An 18,076-nucleotide genomic window follows, 5' to 3' on the forward strand; every position below is an offset into this window, starting at 1 on the left:
ACATGGCTCAGATGTATTTTTTTCTCTCTCTCTTCCTGGGTCTGTTTCTTAAAGGCTTTGTGCTGCTGCCAAAAGTCACTTTGCCCAACCATCAGCAGTCAGATTAATGGGCAATCAATACCCATTGCATTGCGGAACCATTAGCATTGCAAAAATCAGTTATTCAGCTGTCTCCTGTGACAGCTATCTCATGAAAGTCTTTCCTTCCCCTTCCCCCCTTCTAGGAGACAATTTCTGCATCAAGCAGCACTCCACAAGGGATAAAAACCATGCTAATGTCATTTTGCCAAGTGTGCATTAATAATACAGTTTTGGCAGGTAGCCATTATTCCTACCAGGAGATGTATGATCGTTATCACTGCAGACTGACATCCAGATGGTCCTGAAAGAGCCCAAATCCCTTCGCAACTTGGGCAAGGTATCTGATGTCACCCAGTCCCAGACTAAAATATGTTGCCTTAATGCTCAACTGTCACATTTCCCTTTTTGTTCTTGTTCTTTAACCTTTATTTTACTCCTTTGTTCTTGTGCACATTGTCCTAGGCTTCAGTTTGAAACTGTTTCCATGGAAATCATTCACTTATCTTCCAGGATGCATTGGCTTTAAAAAAAAACTGGATAAAGCAAGGGATATGAAAACGCATCAATTTGATAGCAGATGACATTTTTGCAGTATTCTTTTAATGAAAAACATTAAATCAAAGTCATGCCTGGTGCAGTGTCTCTTGCCATTGCGTCTTGTGTTTCAGTTAATTCATTACAGAACTGATGACTAGATATAGCTCATTCATCCTGTGTGCATGATCAATTTGTTATACATGCCAAACATTTAAAAGTAGTTAGCGGTTAATAAATTGCACCTAACTATGAGGCTCATTTTGCCCTTTTTAAAGGTTTACTTAAGTAAAAATCAGTATTTCTTCATATTTAAATATTTATGCTTTTTTCTTAAAGGAGATGTGATCCCACTTATAATCTGGGCCTGCCACGTAAGCTGTTATGGCCATTTTAGGCTGCGTTCTTTTGTAAAATGCTGCTGGCTCTAAAACAATTATATGTAGACTGTTACATGTTTTTTGTCCAACCACCTCCACTCATCTTGTGAAGGAGCTTACTCTTGCTGTTAAGTGATTCTATGTGGATTGATAGCCCTCCAGTACTCCACCCATGTGGCCATTGTTTTGTGGGAGCGTAGACAGTGATGTTGGAAAAACTATTCAACAATACAGGGTGTCAACACTGAACACAATCTTCTGCTTTAGAGTACACTTCCTAATATGGATCGCTGGATAGTGACCAGGAGCTAAAACCATTGCTGATCCTTTCCCTCTTTACTTAAGGGAGCTGAATCAAATTGTAGCTCTCCAACTGCTGCTCTGACTAAGATGTGCTAACTTAGCTCAGACCACAGATCAGCTGGTCTGGTCAGTTCAATACCGCACTGGATGATACTGAACTAGCGGCTCCATAATGCAGGACTCTGTGCTCTACGGGCTGTTCCCAGGGACGCACACCAAGATAAACATCAATTGCTGCTGGAGGATCATCAACTTGGTGAAAGACGCTTTTTGGTCTGCCCAAAACTTGCCGGTCTTCCAGTACAAAGAGCTGTCCATGACTGATTGTTGCAGACTAGCACATTCCAAGGTCCAGGACTATGTGCTGAGGGATGCACTAAAGCTTGGGGCAGCCGTCGCAAAGGCTCAATGTGTAAAGGCCACTGTGTAAGGTCCTCCCGCCATAGTATACCGAGGCGCTGAAACTTGTGTAAAACCTGAAAAGATTTTTGTGCTACGTAATGCAAATGTAAATTGTATCTAAGATGGAATGGCAAGAGTTGTGAGGCACCTTACGTTCGGTATCATAGAATCATAAAAAGCTTACGGCACAGAACGAGGCCACTTGTGAAAGAAACTGATTTTTTTTGCACTTTCTGAAATGTCCATATGAATTGTTTTATAATGTACTTTCTTTTTACAAATTTTATGAATAAAGGATATTTTTGGAAAAAGAAATTACCATATTTATCCACAAAGCCATTAGAGGAACCTTTTTTTTGTTTAATCAGTCTCGGGATGTGGGCATCGCTGGCAAGGCCAGCACTTGTTGCCCATCCCTATTTACCCTTGAGAAGGTGGTGGTGAGCCACTTTCTTAAATCACGACTGTCCAAGTGGTGGAGGTACACCCACAATGCTGTTAGGGAGGGAGCTCCAGGATCTTGACGCAGCAATGAGGAAGGTAATGTATTTCAAAGTTAGAATGTCGTGGGACTTGGAAGGGAACTTGAAAGTCATGTTGTTCCCATGTGCTTGCTGCTCTTGGCTTTCTAGGTGGCGATTATAGGTTTGGAAGATGCTGCCAAACCTTGGCAAGTTGCATCTTCTAGACAGAGTCATAGGGCTGAGTTTAGTCCCGCTGGTAGGGTCCCGCTGATGGGCCAGAAAGTGGAGGGCTGACCTTGCTGTGGCAGTAAGCCGGACCTGGGGCTGCATCTTGCCAGTGACAACTACCCCTATTAAGGATGGCTGTCCGCCATCAAGAGCTGCCCGCGAATCGGAGGGCTGACAACTCAGCAGCCTCTGCAGCGCCACCAGGAGTAGTGGCTACTGCTGGGGCTGCACCTGGAGGAGGAGGACGCAGTGATGAACGGCGCTCTGAAAACCAGGTAAGTGGGGTCTGGAGGGGCAGAGCAGTCAGGTAGGCCCCATAGACGGGGCCGGAGGGTGGTTGGTGAGGACAGGTGGTGCCATTACTACAGGGATGGCCATTGCCAGTGGGAGGCCCCCTCCGTGGGCCAAAGAGTGTCCAAAAAGGAAGGTCCCCTCATGGAGCTTGCTGAGAGTCTGCCAGGGTTTGCCTGGCAGTCTTCCCACATGGCGGTGTATCAGGAGAGGCTGAAAAAGGCCCTTAAGTGGCTCAACTGGCCTCTGGGCGGAAGGGCCCTCTGCCACCTTCGCCGTCACTGGCAAGATGGTAAGGCGGCGGGAAGACGATGGAAATGTGGCACCCCCCCACGCCCCACCTTACTGCACCATTTTATGGGTCCTCCGCCAAAAAGCCTGCCCCAGAGGGCTGGCAAAATCCAGCCCATAGAGTAATTACAGAACAGAAGGAGGCTATTTGGTCCATCACGTCCATGGTGGCTCTCTGTAAAGCAATCCAGTCAGTCCAATTCCCCTGCTCTATCCCAAAAGCCCTGCACATTTATTTCCATCAAGTTTCCATCCAATTTCCTTTTGAAATCATTTATCATCTCTGCTTCCACCACCCTCGTGGGCAGTGAGTTCCAGGTCATTACCACTTGCTGCTTAAAGAAGTTCTTCCTCACAACCCCCCTGCATCTCTTGCCCAAACCCTTAGATCTGTATCCCCTAGTCCTTGTACCAGCAGCTAATGGGAACAGCTTTTCTTTGTCTAACTTATCCAAACCTATCATAATCTTGTACACTTCTATCAGATCTCCCCCTCAATCTCCTTTGCTCCAAGAAGAACAACCCCAGCTTCTCCAACCTAATCTTGTAGCTAAAATCCCCCATCCCTGGAACCATTCTGGTAAATCTCCTCTGCATCCTCTCAAGGACCATCACATCCTTCCTAAAGTGTGTTGACCAGAAGTGGATGCAATACTCTAGTTGTGGTGTAACCAGGGATTTATAGAGGTTCAGCTTCTGTACTCAATATCTCTGTTCATGAAGCCCAAGATCCCATATGCTTTACTAACCACTCTTTCAATGTGTCCTGCCACCTTCCAAGATCTTTGCACATGAATCCCCAGATCCCTCTGTTTCTCCACACTCTTTAGAACTGTGCCATTAAGTCCATATTGCATCTCCCTATTAATTCTGCCAAAATGGATCACCTCACACTTATCTATATTAAATTTCATCTGTCACTTGCCTGCCCATTCTACTTGTCCTGTTGCAGTTGATTGGTATCATCCTTACTGTCTGCCAAACTTCCAAGTTTAGTATCATCAGCAAACTTTATATATATATAAATATATATACACACACATCATAAAAACAGTGGTCCAAGCACTGAACCTTGGGGAACACTACTGTCTAACATCCTCTGGTTTGAAAAAAAAACATTTACCTCACTGTTTTCTAGACAATTTTTTATCCAAGCTGGTGCACACTGCAGCCACGTTATGCCATTGGTGGAGGGAATGAGTGTTTAAGAGGTGGATGATAATCCTTTCAAATGGACTACTATGTCTTGAATAGTGTCAAGCTCCTTGAATTTTACTGCAGCTGCACTCATCCAGACAAGTGGAGAGTATTCCCTCACACCCATAACTTGTGCCTTGCAGATGTTAGAATGGTTCTGGGGAATCAGTAGGTGAGTCATTTGTTGCAAAATATCCAGCCTTTGACTGGGTCTTGGAACCACAGTATTTATGCGTCTTGTCAGCTTTTATGTCAATTGTGATTTCCATAATGCTGATGGTAATGCCATTGAATGTCAAGGGGAAGTGGTTAGCCTCTCTCTTGGTGGAGATGATCATTGCTTGCTACTTGTGTAGTGCAAATGATACTTGCCAATTATCAGTCCAAGCCTGGACTTGCATGCGGGTATGGACTTCTTCGGAATTGCAAAATAACTGAACACTTTGCAATCATCAGTAAATGTCCCAATTCTAACCTTATGATGGAGAGAAGGTCATTGATAAAGCAACTGAAGATCGTTGGGCCTCGGGCACAATCCTGAGGAACTCCTGCAGTGATGTCCTGGGACTTAAATGATTGGCCTCCAACAATCACAACCATCTTCCTTTGTGCTAGCTATGACTCCAACCTGTGAAGAGTTTTCCCCCTGATTCCCATTGACTTCAATATCACTAGGATTTTCAGTTTCACATTCAGTCAAATGCTCCCTGATATCAAGGGCAGTCACTCTCACCTCACCACTGTAATTCAGCACTTTTGTCCAGGTTTGAAGCAGGGCTATAATGAGGTCTGGAGCCAAGTGACTCTGGCAGAACCCAAACTGAGCATCAGTGAGCAGGCCAGATAAATTGGAATCAAAGGTTGGCAGGCAAAATTGCAACTGAAAAGATAGTTCTGGCACAGACAAGGTATGTTCCCTCAAAAGTGAAAGGTTGGGCAAACAAATCCAGAGCTTCCTGCATGACAAAAGAGATAGAGATTAAGATGAAGAAGAAAAAGTGTCAGGTGGATAACACTATGGAGAGCCAGACTATATACAGATGGCTCAGAGGGAAAATGAAAAAGCAAATAAGAGAAGCAAAGAGAGAGTATGAAAAAAGACTGACTGCTGACATAAAAGGGAATTCAAAAGTCTTCTAAAGGCATATAAATAGTAAAATGATGGTAAAAGGAGGAGTGGAACTGATTAGGGACCAAAAGGGGTTTTACACATAGAAGCAGGAGGCATAGCTGAGGTATTAAATGAGTACTTTGCATCTGTCTTTACCAAGGAAAAAGATGCTGCACTGCTGGTCATTGTGAAAGAGGAGGTAATTGAAGGGTTTGAAATTGATAAGGAGGATGTACTGGATGGGCTGTCTGTACTTAAAGTGGATAAAGCACCAGGACCAGATGAGATGCATCCAAGGATACCGAGGGAAGTGATAGTGGAAATCACGGAGGCACTGGCCATAATTTTCCAGTCTTGCTGAGACTCAGGAGTGCTGCCAGAGGACTGGAGAATTGCAAATGTTACATCTTTGTTCAAAAAGGGTATAAAGATAAGCCCAGCAACTACAGGACAGTCAGTTTCACCTTGGTGGTGGGGAAGCTTGTTGAAACAATAATTTGGGACAAAATTAATAGTCACTTGGACAAATATGGATTAATTAAGGAAAGCCAGCATGGTTTTGTGAAGGGCAAATTGTGTTTAATTAACTTACTGAGTTTTTTGATGCGATAACAGAGAGGGTTGATGAAGTCCATGTGGTGTACATGGATTTCCAAAAGGCATTTGATAAAGTGCCACACAACAGACTTGTGAGCAAAGTTATAGCTCATGGAATAAAAGGAACAGTAGCAACACAGATATATACTTGGCTAAGTGACAGGAAACATAGAGTAGTGGTAATGGATGTTTTTCTGGCTGGAGGAAGGTTTGTAGTGGAGTTCAAGGGTCAGTGTTAGGACCCTTGCTCTCTCTGATATATATTAATGATTTAGACCTTGGTGTACAGGGCACAATTTCAAAATCTGCGGATGACATGAAACTTGGAAGCATTGTGAACAGTGAGGAGGATAGTGTAGAACTCCAAAAGGACATACACAGGGTGGTGGAATGGGTGGACAAGTGACAGATGAAATTTAATGCAGAGAAGTGTGAAGTGATTAATTTTGGTAGGAAGAACATGGAGAGACAATATAAAATAAAGGGTACAATTCTAAAGGGGGTGCAGGAGCAGAGGGACCTGGGGGGTATATGTGCATAAGTTATTGAAGGTAGCAGGACAGGTTGAGAGGGTGGTTAATAAAGCATACAGCATTCTAGGCTTTATTAATAGGGGCATAGAGTACAAAAATGAGGATGTTATGCTAAACTTGTATAAAAAATTGTTTCAGCCTCAGCTGGAGTATTTTGTCCAGTTCTGGAAAATGTGAAGGCATTGGAGTGTGGAAAAGATTCACAAGAATGGTTCCAGGGATGGCAAACTTCAGTTACGTGGATAGATTGGCGAAGTTGGGACTGTTTTCCTTGGAGAAGAGAAGGCTGAGAGGAGATTTGATCGAGGCATTCAAAATCATGAGAGGTCTGGACGGAGTAGACAGGGAAAAACTGTTCCCACTGGTGGAAGGATTGAGAGCAAGAGGGCACAGATGTAAGGTAATTGGCAAAAGAAGCAATGGAGACCAGGGATAGGCACCAACATGTTACACCACAGACATTTAACAAAATTATTGACTCAGCCATGGACATGGGGCAATTAATCTGTATTTAAAGTGTATAATCAATCTCATGCCATCAAAACACAGACTGATTTAAAATACATTTCTCTCTATAAATAAATTAGCTAAGTATGTAAACATCAATGGAGAGCAGCACAATTGTATTAGCTAGCTAGCAAAAAAAATAGTATGCAATGCCAATGCTAATTACTTTTGTTGACAGAATAGAGCTTATCTGGCGGGCTTTTAAAAAAAGAGTCAAAACCCTCCAGAAAACCACAAAGCTGTCCAAAGCTCGAAAACTGTTGTTCTGCTCTCTGTGCCTGTCAGCTGTGAAACTGACAGTTGTGATTTGTTTTTTAATCCCATCTGGTCAGAAAGAAGAAGCCAATGTGAAATTTCTCATCCCTGAAATTACCAGTTATGGATCTCAAAATCCGTGTATGGACATGTTGCCGACCCCTGATGGAGACACGAGGAAAGACGTTTTCACGCAGCGAGTGGTTAGGATCTGCAATATCTGCCTGAAAGTGTGGTGGAGGCAGGTTCAGTCGAGGCATTCACAAAGGAATTGGATTATTATCTGAGAAGGAAGAATGTGCAGGGCTAAGGGGAGAAGGTGGGGGAGTGGCACTGGATAAATTGCTCCTTTGGAGAGTCAGTGCAGACATGATGGGCCCAATGGCCTTCTTCTGTGCTGTAAGAATTCTGTGATTCTGTAATTGGTGAATAAGTGTCACTTGATAGCACAGTCGATGATACCTTCCATCACTTTACTGATGATCGAGAGTGGACTGATGGGGTGGTATTTGCCCGGATTGGAATTGTCCTACCCTTTTTTTGCAGACAGGATATACCTGGGCAATTTTCCATTTTGTTGGGTAGATTCCAGTGTTGTAGCTATACCAGAACAGCTTGGCTACGGGCACAGCTAATTTTGGAGCACAAGTTTTTAGCACTACAGATAGGATGTTGTCACAGCCCATAACCTTTGCTGTATTCAATACATTCAGCTGTTTCTTGATATTCTATTTTAACCACTACAGAACATCTATTTAGGCTCCATCTTTGGCCTTAAGTAAACACTTATTGGAGACAACTATTCATGACTGCACCACCATTTTTGTATAATTGTTTTCTTGTCATTTCTTTAGATCTTTGCTTCCCACTTTGCCTCCTCTAACACCAGATTCGTGGGAGAATCCACCTCTACTTCAAAGGTGGGATCATCAATCTACTGGATATTTTTATAGATATCATCAGTGTCATTTTTAAGTTTTGGCGACCCTATTACCTTGCCCCTCACTTCAGCTACTTTCCTCTCCTTCCCACAGATAACCCAGTCAGGCCAAGACTGATTTAACCCAGTCTCCAGGGTAGGCTTCAATGGAAATATCAGAAAAACTGGTTTTCAAAATTGCATCTCACTGTTGAGTTTCTAGTCATTCAACGCTGCAGCTTTCCAGCAATTGTAATGCGACTTTAAGAGAAATTTCTTCAGGGATTCAGTGTACCTTACAAAATCATACCTTCATGACTTAAATATAATCCTGTTAAGACAAATGCTTTGATCATCTATCTTAAATATCTATGTGTAACATATTAAAAATGGTATGCCAGTGTGCATAAAGATCACACTCCAGATATCACACAGCAGATATCACATTGTTACGGACAGAAAACCATTTTTTTTAAATGAGAAAGAAAACCAAGTGAGCAATATTCTATGCAATTGGAAATTCTGAAGAATCACAATTTTTTTTGATGTATCTTCCACTGTGTATGCCCCTTTATGGTAAATTCCACCTTCAAGGCCCAGAATACAAGGAAGTGTTCTCTTTTCTTTATTTCTGTAGCCAATTGTAGACTACGTGCATCCATTTTCACCCAGAGTATACCTGCAGAGTTCAGATGCAGCCCCAGAGGAAGTGCGGGGGCTTAATACTTGACGCACACAGGTATACTCACTGTGCACTCTGCATAAATTGCTCCTGGACAGCCCCAGGAGAGGAAGATCAACCATCATTAGTGACCCATATGAATAATGTCCTTGTTTACTTTAAAATCTATCTTAGGTGCACTAAAAACATTAATTTTTTATCTAAGAAAAATCATTAAATAAAACTACTGTAAATGAATCTACTGTAAAAGAAATACAATTCACAGTTTACAAGGTGCAGCTGAAATAAGAGACAAAAGCACTCACATGTTGCCAGTCATCCAGAATGACTGGCTTGTACCTCAGGAAGTACTTGAGAGGGATAGAATCTGGCTCAGGCCAGGTCAATGGATTCCTCCATTTAACTTCCAGTCTGCGAGGGGAGTCAGGAATTGTATTTACTTCAGTTATCTCTGGAGGGTCTGGCTTCACTAGAGAGAACAAAAAAATCAGTCCAATAAGAATTTGCTTTCTGCATGTGGTTCTATGATGTTTGAAGAAAGGTTCAATTCAATAGCAGTCCCTGTGAACTGCAGGAGCAATTTTACACCATAGTCAAAAATGACACAAGAGGATAATTTTCATTCTCTTTAGCTTCAACTACTTTGTTGTAATCATGGATGACATGATCCCCTCTCTGTTGCTGCTTTTAGCTCCACATAAGCTCAAAATTCTCCTCCTCTCCTACATGTTTCAAAGGGATTATTTGGTTGGGAGGTGAGTCATTATTTTCTAGACGCTTTTATATTTAGTGCTTCTGTAACTCAGAGCATGAAGGACCAATGTTCGAGTGACAGTTCGCTAGACTTACATCGCTGAAAATCAGATTTCTTTTGTGAGTTTATGACTCTGCTGTCTTAGGAACAGGAGTAGGCTATTCAACTCCTCGAGTCTGTTTACCATTCAATTAGATCATAGCTGATCTGTATCTTATCTGCATTTACCCAGCTTGGTCCCGTAACCCTTAATACCCTTGTCTAACAAAAATCTATCAATCTTGGTTTAGACAATTTCAATAGACCTAGTCTCAACAGCTTTTTGAAGGAGAGTTTCAGATTTCCACCACCGATTTGTACGAAGATAAATTAAGCCAAATGGAGATGGGCTGGACATGTTGCTCAAAGATAACAGGCGAACAAAAAGGCTAGTGGAGTGGCAGCCAAGAACAGGAAAAAGAACGGGGAGACTGAGAAGAAGATGGAGAGATAACATAATATCATACCTAGGAACCACATGAGCAAGAACAGCAAGCGATAGAAATAACGGAAAAGGCACGAGGAGGGTTACATCCTACAATGGATGAAGGCAGCCAAAATAATTGCATGAAAATGTGCTTGCTGACATCAGCCCTGAACTGCCTAGCTCGAATTTTAAGGCTATGCCCCCTTGTCAGATTAAGGGAGCTGATTTTAGTATTATGGATACATAGAAGCAGTTGATGAATATTGCTCTCCTGTCATCTAAACTAAATGAACATCAAAATAAAGGTAACTTAAATAAATAAAACCTCAGAAAAGCACCAAAGCTCATAGCACAGAACAAAAATTAGAAGAGAAGATAAAATAAATCAAGAAGATGGAGGTTTCTTTGATCTCCAGGAAGATTCTGGATTCATGCACAGTTTTAGCAGAAGACAAGGAGGCCCGAAAGAGCTTGATGTGTTCCAGCCAGATCTCTTGATGATAGTTAAACCAATGGCGTGTCAGATACTCTCACATCTGAGTCCTTGAGCTTGAGGGAGTGAAGATGGCAGAGATAACAGGTGAATAGTCAAGATAGGAGAAAGTAAAGGTTTTGCCAGCAGCAAGGGATCAAAGGCACAGGTAACCAGTGGTTGAACAAGTTAACAGCTGTAGAAGTGTTATAGTGAATAGAAGTTCCAAAAGCTAGGAATTTGGAATTTTGAAAGTGCAGTTATAAAAGTGGTTTTTTTTCTAGGGGGAGTGCATGCAGAAGGAAAAAAGTTGAAAGAGGGTAGGGAGATGTGGGGTATACAAGGAAGTGGTCAGAGTTTTCTTGACAATGATTGAGACCATCAGAGTACAGAGGCCACAAGAGATGGAAAGGTTAAAGGGGTGTCTGTGAATATGGGCAGGCGAATTTAAATGGAAGGAGTGATTCTTCAAAATACTGAGTGCGACAAATTGTGGGCTGGTAGAGGTTTAAAAATCAGAGAGATCCCTTAGAAACTAACCATTGTACTCTGAAAGGCCCATGAAATAGCCAGATTGTGCATTCGGAACCAGACTACTATTTTTTATGTCACATGACATAGCAAGGCTGAGTGTTCTCATTCACTAATGGGGAGGGTGAGCGGAACACAGTCGCTCTACTATGTGTGCATGGATGTCCTTCCTGGACAAAAGAAAAAGTGGCTGCAAGGGATGTTCAGCACCCATAGGAGCCGTAAATCCAGTACAGTAAGATCCCTCCCAGATTAATTACCTTTGATAAGGTTCCCCACGGTAGGCTATTGCAGAAAATATGGAAGTATGGGGTTGAAGGTGATTTAGAGCTTTGGATCAGAAATTGGCTAGCTGAAAGAAGACAGAGGGTGGTGGTTGATGGCAAATGTTCATCCTGGAGTTTAGTTACTAGTGGTGTACCACAAGGATCTGTTTTGGGGCCACTGCTGTTTGTCATATTTATAAATGACCTGGAAGAGGGTGTAGAAGGGTGGGTTAGTAAATTTGCGGATGACACTAAGGTCGGTGGAGTTGTGGATAGTGCCGAAGGATGTTGTAGGGTACAGAGGGACATAGATAGGCTGCAGAGCTGGGCTGAGAGATGGCAAATGGAGTTTAATGCGGAAAAGTGCGAGGTGATTCACTTTGGAACGAGTAACAGGAATGCAGAGTACTGGGCTAATGGGAAGATTCTTGGTAGTGTAGATGAACAGAGAGATCTTGGTGTCCAGGTGCATAAATCCCTGAAGGTTGCTACCCAGGTTAATAGGGCTGTTAAGAAGGCATATGGTGTGTTAGCTTTTATTAGTAGGGGGATCGAGTTTCGGAGCCACGAGGTCATGCTGCAGCTGTACAAAACTCTGGTGAGACCGCACCTGGAGTATTGCGTGCAGTTCTGGTCACCGCATTATAGGAAGGATGTGGAAGCTATGGAAAGGGTGCAGAGGAGATTTACTAGGATGTTGCGGTATGGAGGGAAGGTCTTACGGGGAAAGGCTGAGGGACTTGAGGTTGTTTTCGTTGGAGAGAAGGAGGAGGAGAGGTGACTTAATAGAGACATATAAGATAATCAGAGGGTTAGATAGGGTGGATAGTGAGAGTCTTTTTCCTCGGATGGTGATGGCAAACACGAGGGGACATAGCTTTAAGTTGAGGGGTGATAGATATAGGACATTTAAGTGGTCATTGGATAGACATATGGATGAAAATGGAATAGTGTAGGTCAGATGGTTTCACAGGTCGGCGCAACATTGAGGGCCGAAGGGCCTGTACTGCGCTGTAATGTTCTAATTCTAATTCTAACTTCTGGCAAGATGCTTGGCCGGTTCTAGGGCCCCATAAGAACACATGCCAGCTGTTTTAAAAAGTAAAAGGAAGAATTGCCAGGGTATCCCAGGAACTTATCCTGAAAACACCTGCCTGACACAGGACTATGGGCAGAAGATCTACCCAGGGCACACCCCACAGGAGTGTGGCCAGCATCAAAGAATGGGGGAGGTTTCAGGCAGAATCTGGTTCTGCTTCATTTTCCAGTCCCTCGACCGTTCATCCATTCCATTTACCCTGGGTCTGGGCCAAAGTTTCAGGCTCTATGATCTTAGTCTTTGCAACAAGTTTCTTATATAGAATGCTAACTGTTTTTCAAAGTTAAGATATACTGGGCAATTCCCTTGAAGAATGCCATTAAATAATAAGTGCCACCTGTCCATTACAAATCCAGTTGAATGTGGATTTTATAGCTATCCACATTGAGTTGTACACTTGAAGGAATAAAACACTTCTCTATCTTCAATGCCTTTTTAATTTCAGATCCTCTTCTCTGCCCCCAACGATGTTCATGCATGCAAAGAACACCTGACTACTTTAGTGTGAATTTTTCTAATTTCTACACAGCATCCTGAGTGAAACAGCCAAATGGGTACTAATTTTTGCTGAACCATGGCCAGTTTAGTTCTGTAGGTTCATAATAATTGGGATCAAGGTTGAGAATGCCCACACTTGGGGACTGTCAGTACTTTGAGTTAATACTCTGTCCTTCCATTTCTGTTGCTTAGCTTGGAAGTCCATCTTAAATTGGTAAGACTACCCTTCTTCTCTCCGCTGGCTCTAAGTTCCAGATGAAATAACTTCTGAATAGTTAGAAATGAGAAAGATACAAAGGGGAAAGATAGAAAGAACAGCGAAGGGTGACAAATCCTCAGGACCAGGTGGTTTCCATCCCAAGTTTTAAAGGAAGTAGGTGAGGACATTGTAAATGGCTGACTGTAAGCTTCCAATGTTCTCTTGATTTGGGAACCATTCCATTAGATTGGAAAATTGTGCATGCCACTCTATTATGTAAGAATAGTGAGAGAAGAAAACCAAGGAACTATAGACCAGTTAGCCTAACATAGAGTCTATAATTGAGGATAGAGTGACTGAACACTATAAGGAAGGTGGTGGTGTATTGGTATTGCCACTGGTATTGCTCTGGGGTACATGGGCTCAAATCCCACCACAGCAGAAGCTGGAATTTGAATTTAATTAATAAATCTGGAAATAAAAGCTAGTCTAATGATGGCCATGAAATCATTGTCAATTGTTATAAAATCCCATCTGGTTCACTAATGCCCTTGAGGGAAGGAAATCTGCTGTCCTTACCTACATGTGACTCCAGATCCACAGCAATGTGGTTGACTCTGAAATGGCCTAGCAAGCCACTCAATTGTATCAAACCGCTCCAAAGTCAATAAGGAATGAAACAGGACAGACCACCCAACATTGACCTAGGCACCGGAAACAACAATGGCAAACCCAGCCCTGTCGACCCTGCAAAGACTTCCTTACCAACATCTGGGGGCTTGTGCCAAAGTTGGGAGAGCTGTCCCACAGACTAGTCAAGCAGCAGCCTGACATCATCATACTAATGGAATCATATCTTACAGACAATGTCCCAGACACTGCCATCACCATCCCAGGGTATGTCCTGTCCCGTCGCACCAGCAGGACAGACCGAGCAGCGGTGGCAGCACAGTCAGGAGGCAGTTGTCCTGGGAGTCCTCAACATCGACTCCGGACCCCATGAAGTCTCATGGCATCAGGTCAAACACTGGCAAGGAAACCTCCTGCTGATTACCACCTACTGCCAGCACCCCCGCCCCCCCACCCCCCACTCTGCTGATGAAGCAGTACTCCTCCATGTTGAACATCACTTGGAGGAAGCACTGAAGGTGGCAATGGCACAGAATGTACTGTGGGTGGGGGACTTCAATGTCCATCACTAAGAGTGGCTTGGTAGCACCATTGCCGGCCGAGTCCTAAAGGACATAACTGCGCAACTGGGCCTGCGGCGGGTGGTGAGGGAACCAACAAGAGGGAAAAACATACTTGACCTCGTCCTCACCAATCTGCCTGTCGCAGATACATCTGTCCAAGTCAGTACTAGTAGGAATGACCAGCACACAGTCCTTGTGGAGACAAAGTCCTGTCTTCTCATTGTGGATATCATCCATCGTGTTGTGTGGCACTACCACTGTGTTAAATGGGATAGAGTTTGAACTGATCTAGCAATGCAAAACTGGGAAGCCATGAGGCGCTGTGGGCCATCAGCAGCAGCCGAATTGTACTCAACTACATTCCCCCACTCTACCATTACCATCAAGCCAGGAGACCAACCCTGGTTCAATGAAGAGTGCAGGAGGGCATGCCAGGAGCACCAGGCATGAGGCACCAAAACTGAGACATCAACCTGGTGAAGTTACAAAACAGGATACTTGCATGTCAAACAGCATGTGATAGACAGAGTGAAGGAATCCCACAATCAACAGATCAGATCTAAGCTCTACAGTCCTGCCACATCCATTCGTGAATGGTGGTGGACAATTAAACAACTAACTGGAGGAGGTGATACCTGTGCTGGAGCACAGAACCCTTAACTGCAGAATAGTTGGAATTAAATTGGGAAAAAACAGAGGCGTTATAAGAAGGCCGGCAAAGAAGGCAAAGGGAAAAGTTGCGGCTAAGACACATTGTTAGAATAAAGTAGAAGAGTATTTGGTAGTACACAACTTGAGTATTGCTGAAAATAGAAACATGTTTTCAAAGCTTTTTTTCTTGCACTCATCAGGACAATCTGTAAGCATCCCAATATAAGGGAAAACAACAACTTTATACTGTATGAAAAAAGAGTGCTGATTGGTTTGCAAGCAAACTCTGATTGGTAGAAGCATTGCCATGGATAATGCACCAGTGTACAATGACTGATAGTTAACTGCCAAGCTTTGTTTGAAATTTAAACCAGACAGCTTGATTCTGATTGGTCAAGGCATTGCCCTGGGGAATGAACCAGCGAATGAGTGTCACTTATTTTGTTTAGCTGAAATAGGTACAATGTGTGTACATTGAGGGAGCAGAATTCTTGAGGTGCATTCAGGAGAACTTTTTTGCTCAGTATGTAGCAAGTCCAACAAGAGAGGGTGCAGTTTTAGACTTAGTTTTGGGAAATGAAGATTAGCAGGTGGAAGGGGTGGCAGTGGGAGAGCATTTTGGTGGTAGTGATAATAATTAAGTCAGTTTTAATATAATTATGGAAAAGGACAGGGATAGAACAGGAGTTAAAGTTCTCAATTGGGTCAAGGCCGATTTTACTAAAATGAGGAGTGATTTAGCAAAAGTAGACTGGAAATAGCTACTTGAAGGTAAATCAGTGACAAAGCAGTGGGAGGCATTCAAAGGGGAGATTCAGGAGGTTCAGAGTAAATATGTTCCCACAAAGAAAAAGGGCGAGACAGCCAAATCTAGAGCCCCATGGATGTCAAGGAGCCTACAGGGTAAAATAAGGCAGAAAAGGAAAGCTTATGTCCGACACCGAGAACTCGATACTACAGAAAGCCGAGAGGAGTATAGAAAGTGGAGGGGTGAAATCAAAAAGGAAATTAGGAAAGCAAAGAGAGGGCATGAAAGCATATTGACAAGCAAAACAAAGATGTTTTATCAATACATTAAGAGTAAGAGGACAACTAAGGAGAGAGTAGGGCCCATAAAAGACCAAAAAGTTAACCGATGTGTAAGGGCGGAAGATGTCGGTATGGTTCTTAATGAATACTTAGCATCTGTCTTCACAAAAGAGGGGGCGATGCAGATTTTGTAATTAAGAAGAAGTGTGAAGTACTGGATGTGATAAAGATGAGAAAGTATTAATGGGATTAGCATCCTTGAAAATTGATAAATCACCAGGGCCAAATGAAATGTACCCTCAGTTGTTAAAAGAAGCAAGAGAGGAAGTAGCAGAGGGTCTGACCATCATTTTCCAGTCCGTACTGGATACAGAGTGTGGTGCTGGAGGAATGAAGAACTGCTACCATTGTACCTCTGTTTAAAAAGGGAGCGAAGGATAAACCGAATAATTACATGCCAGTCAGTTTAATCTCAGTAGTGGGCAAATTATTGGATCTTGTTTGACCAACTTGATCAAATTTTTTGAAGTAACAAGGGAGATTGATGAAGGTAGTGCAGTTGATGTGGTCTACATGGATTTTAGCAAGGCTTTTGACAAGGTCCCACATGACAGACTGGTTAAAAAAATAAAATCCCATGGGATCCAGGGAAATACAGCAAGGTGGATACAAAATTGGCTCAGTGGCAGGAAACAAAGGGTAATTGTTGACGGGTGTCTTAGCAACTGGAGTGCTGTTTCCAGTGGCGTTCTGCAGGGCTCAGTACTGCGTCCCCTGCTATTTGTGGTATATATTAACGATTTGGATGTAAATGTAGGGGGCAGGAAGTTTGCGGACAACACAAAGATTGGCCTTGAGGTAGATAGAGAGGAGGATAGCTGTAGACTGCAGGAAGATATTGATGGTCTGGTCAGATGGGCAGAAAAGTGGAAAATGGAATTCAACTTGGAGAAGTGTGAGGTGATGCATTTGGGGAGGTCAAACAAGGCAAAGGAATACATGATTAATGGGAAAATACTGAGAAGTGTGGAGGAAGTGAGGGACCTTGGAGTGAATGTCCACAGATCCTTGAAGGTAGCAGAACAGGTCAATAAGGTGGGTAAGAAGGCATAAGGAATCCTTTCCTTTATTAGCCGAGGTATAGAATACAAGAGCAGAGAGGTTATGCTAGAACTGTATAACTCATTGGTTACAGCACAAGTTGAGTACTGTGTGCAATTCTGGTCACCTCATTACAGAAAGGATGTAATTGCACTGGAGAGGGTACAGAGGAGATTTATGAGGATGTTGCTAGGACTGGAAAAATGCAGCTATGAGAAAAGATTGGATAGGCTGGGGTTGTTCTCCTTGGAACAGAGAAGGCTGAGGGGAGACCTGATTGAAGTGTTGAAGTGTACAAAATTTTGAGGGGCCTGGATAGAATGGAGGTGAAGGGTCTATTCACCTTAGCAGAGAGATCAGTGACGAGGGGGCATAGATTTAACGTGATTGGTAGAAAAATTAGAGGGGAGATGAGGAAAACCCTTTTCACCCAGAGGGTGGTGGGGGTCTGGAACTCACGGCCTGAAAAGGTAGTTGAGGCAGAAACCCTTAACTCATTCAAAGGGAGTCTGGATATGCACCTCAAGTGCCGTAAGCTGCAGGGCTATGGACCAAATGCTGGAAGGTGGGATTAGAATAGGTGGATCATATTTTGGCCGGCACAGACATGATGGGCCAACTAACACTGCCTTTGTCTTGAGTGGAGCACAAACACCAGCATGGACTGGTTGGGGAAAATTTAATGTTTATATGCCGTATATTCTATGTAATTCCATGTTACACAAAATCTTCAGATTTATCTAGCACTCATTTTGAATTCTGTAAGCTATTTTTCAGTTTCCAAAGAAATATTTGGACTAACTGCATACTTTTTAAATTTTGTGAACGAATTAGTTTCTTACTGAAGTACTGTTCAGAAGTTCAAAATCACATGATGAAACATATCACCTTCAATTTTATTACTAAATGTATGTTGAACCCTTCCTGTTAGGTGATCTCTTGCAGTGCATGATGTCATAATTTGGACAGATAAAGCAAGGGTCATGGCTAAGATTCAGCACAAGATAATGAGTGGAATAGTCAGTTACGAGCTGGGGTAGTA

General features: G+C 42.9%; 1 protein-coding gene across 3 annotated transcripts in view; it reads right to left on the bottom strand.

The window, feature by feature from the left end:
- LOC137378647 (ciliary neurotrophic factor receptor subunit alpha-like) overlaps positions 1-18,076 on the bottom strand; it is a 578,914-nt gene that overhangs the window by 247,462 nt on the left and 313,376 nt on the right. For all 3 annotated transcript variants that reach the window (XM_068049059.1, XM_068049135.1, XM_068048974.1), the window contains one exon: positions 9,081-9,244. In XM_068049059.1, coding sequence (XP_067905160.1) covers positions 9,081-9,244 — 164 coding nt within the window. The remainder of the gene's footprint in view (positions 1-9,080; positions 9,245-18,076) is intronic.

Source organism: Heterodontus francisci, chromosome 1 (genome assembly GCF_036365525.1).
Source record: "Heterodontus francisci isolate sHetFra1 chromosome 1, sHetFra1.hap1, whole genome shotgun sequence".
Classification (NCBI taxonomy): Eukaryota; Metazoa; Chordata; class Chondrichthyes; order Heterodontiformes; family Heterodontidae; genus Heterodontus; species Heterodontus francisci.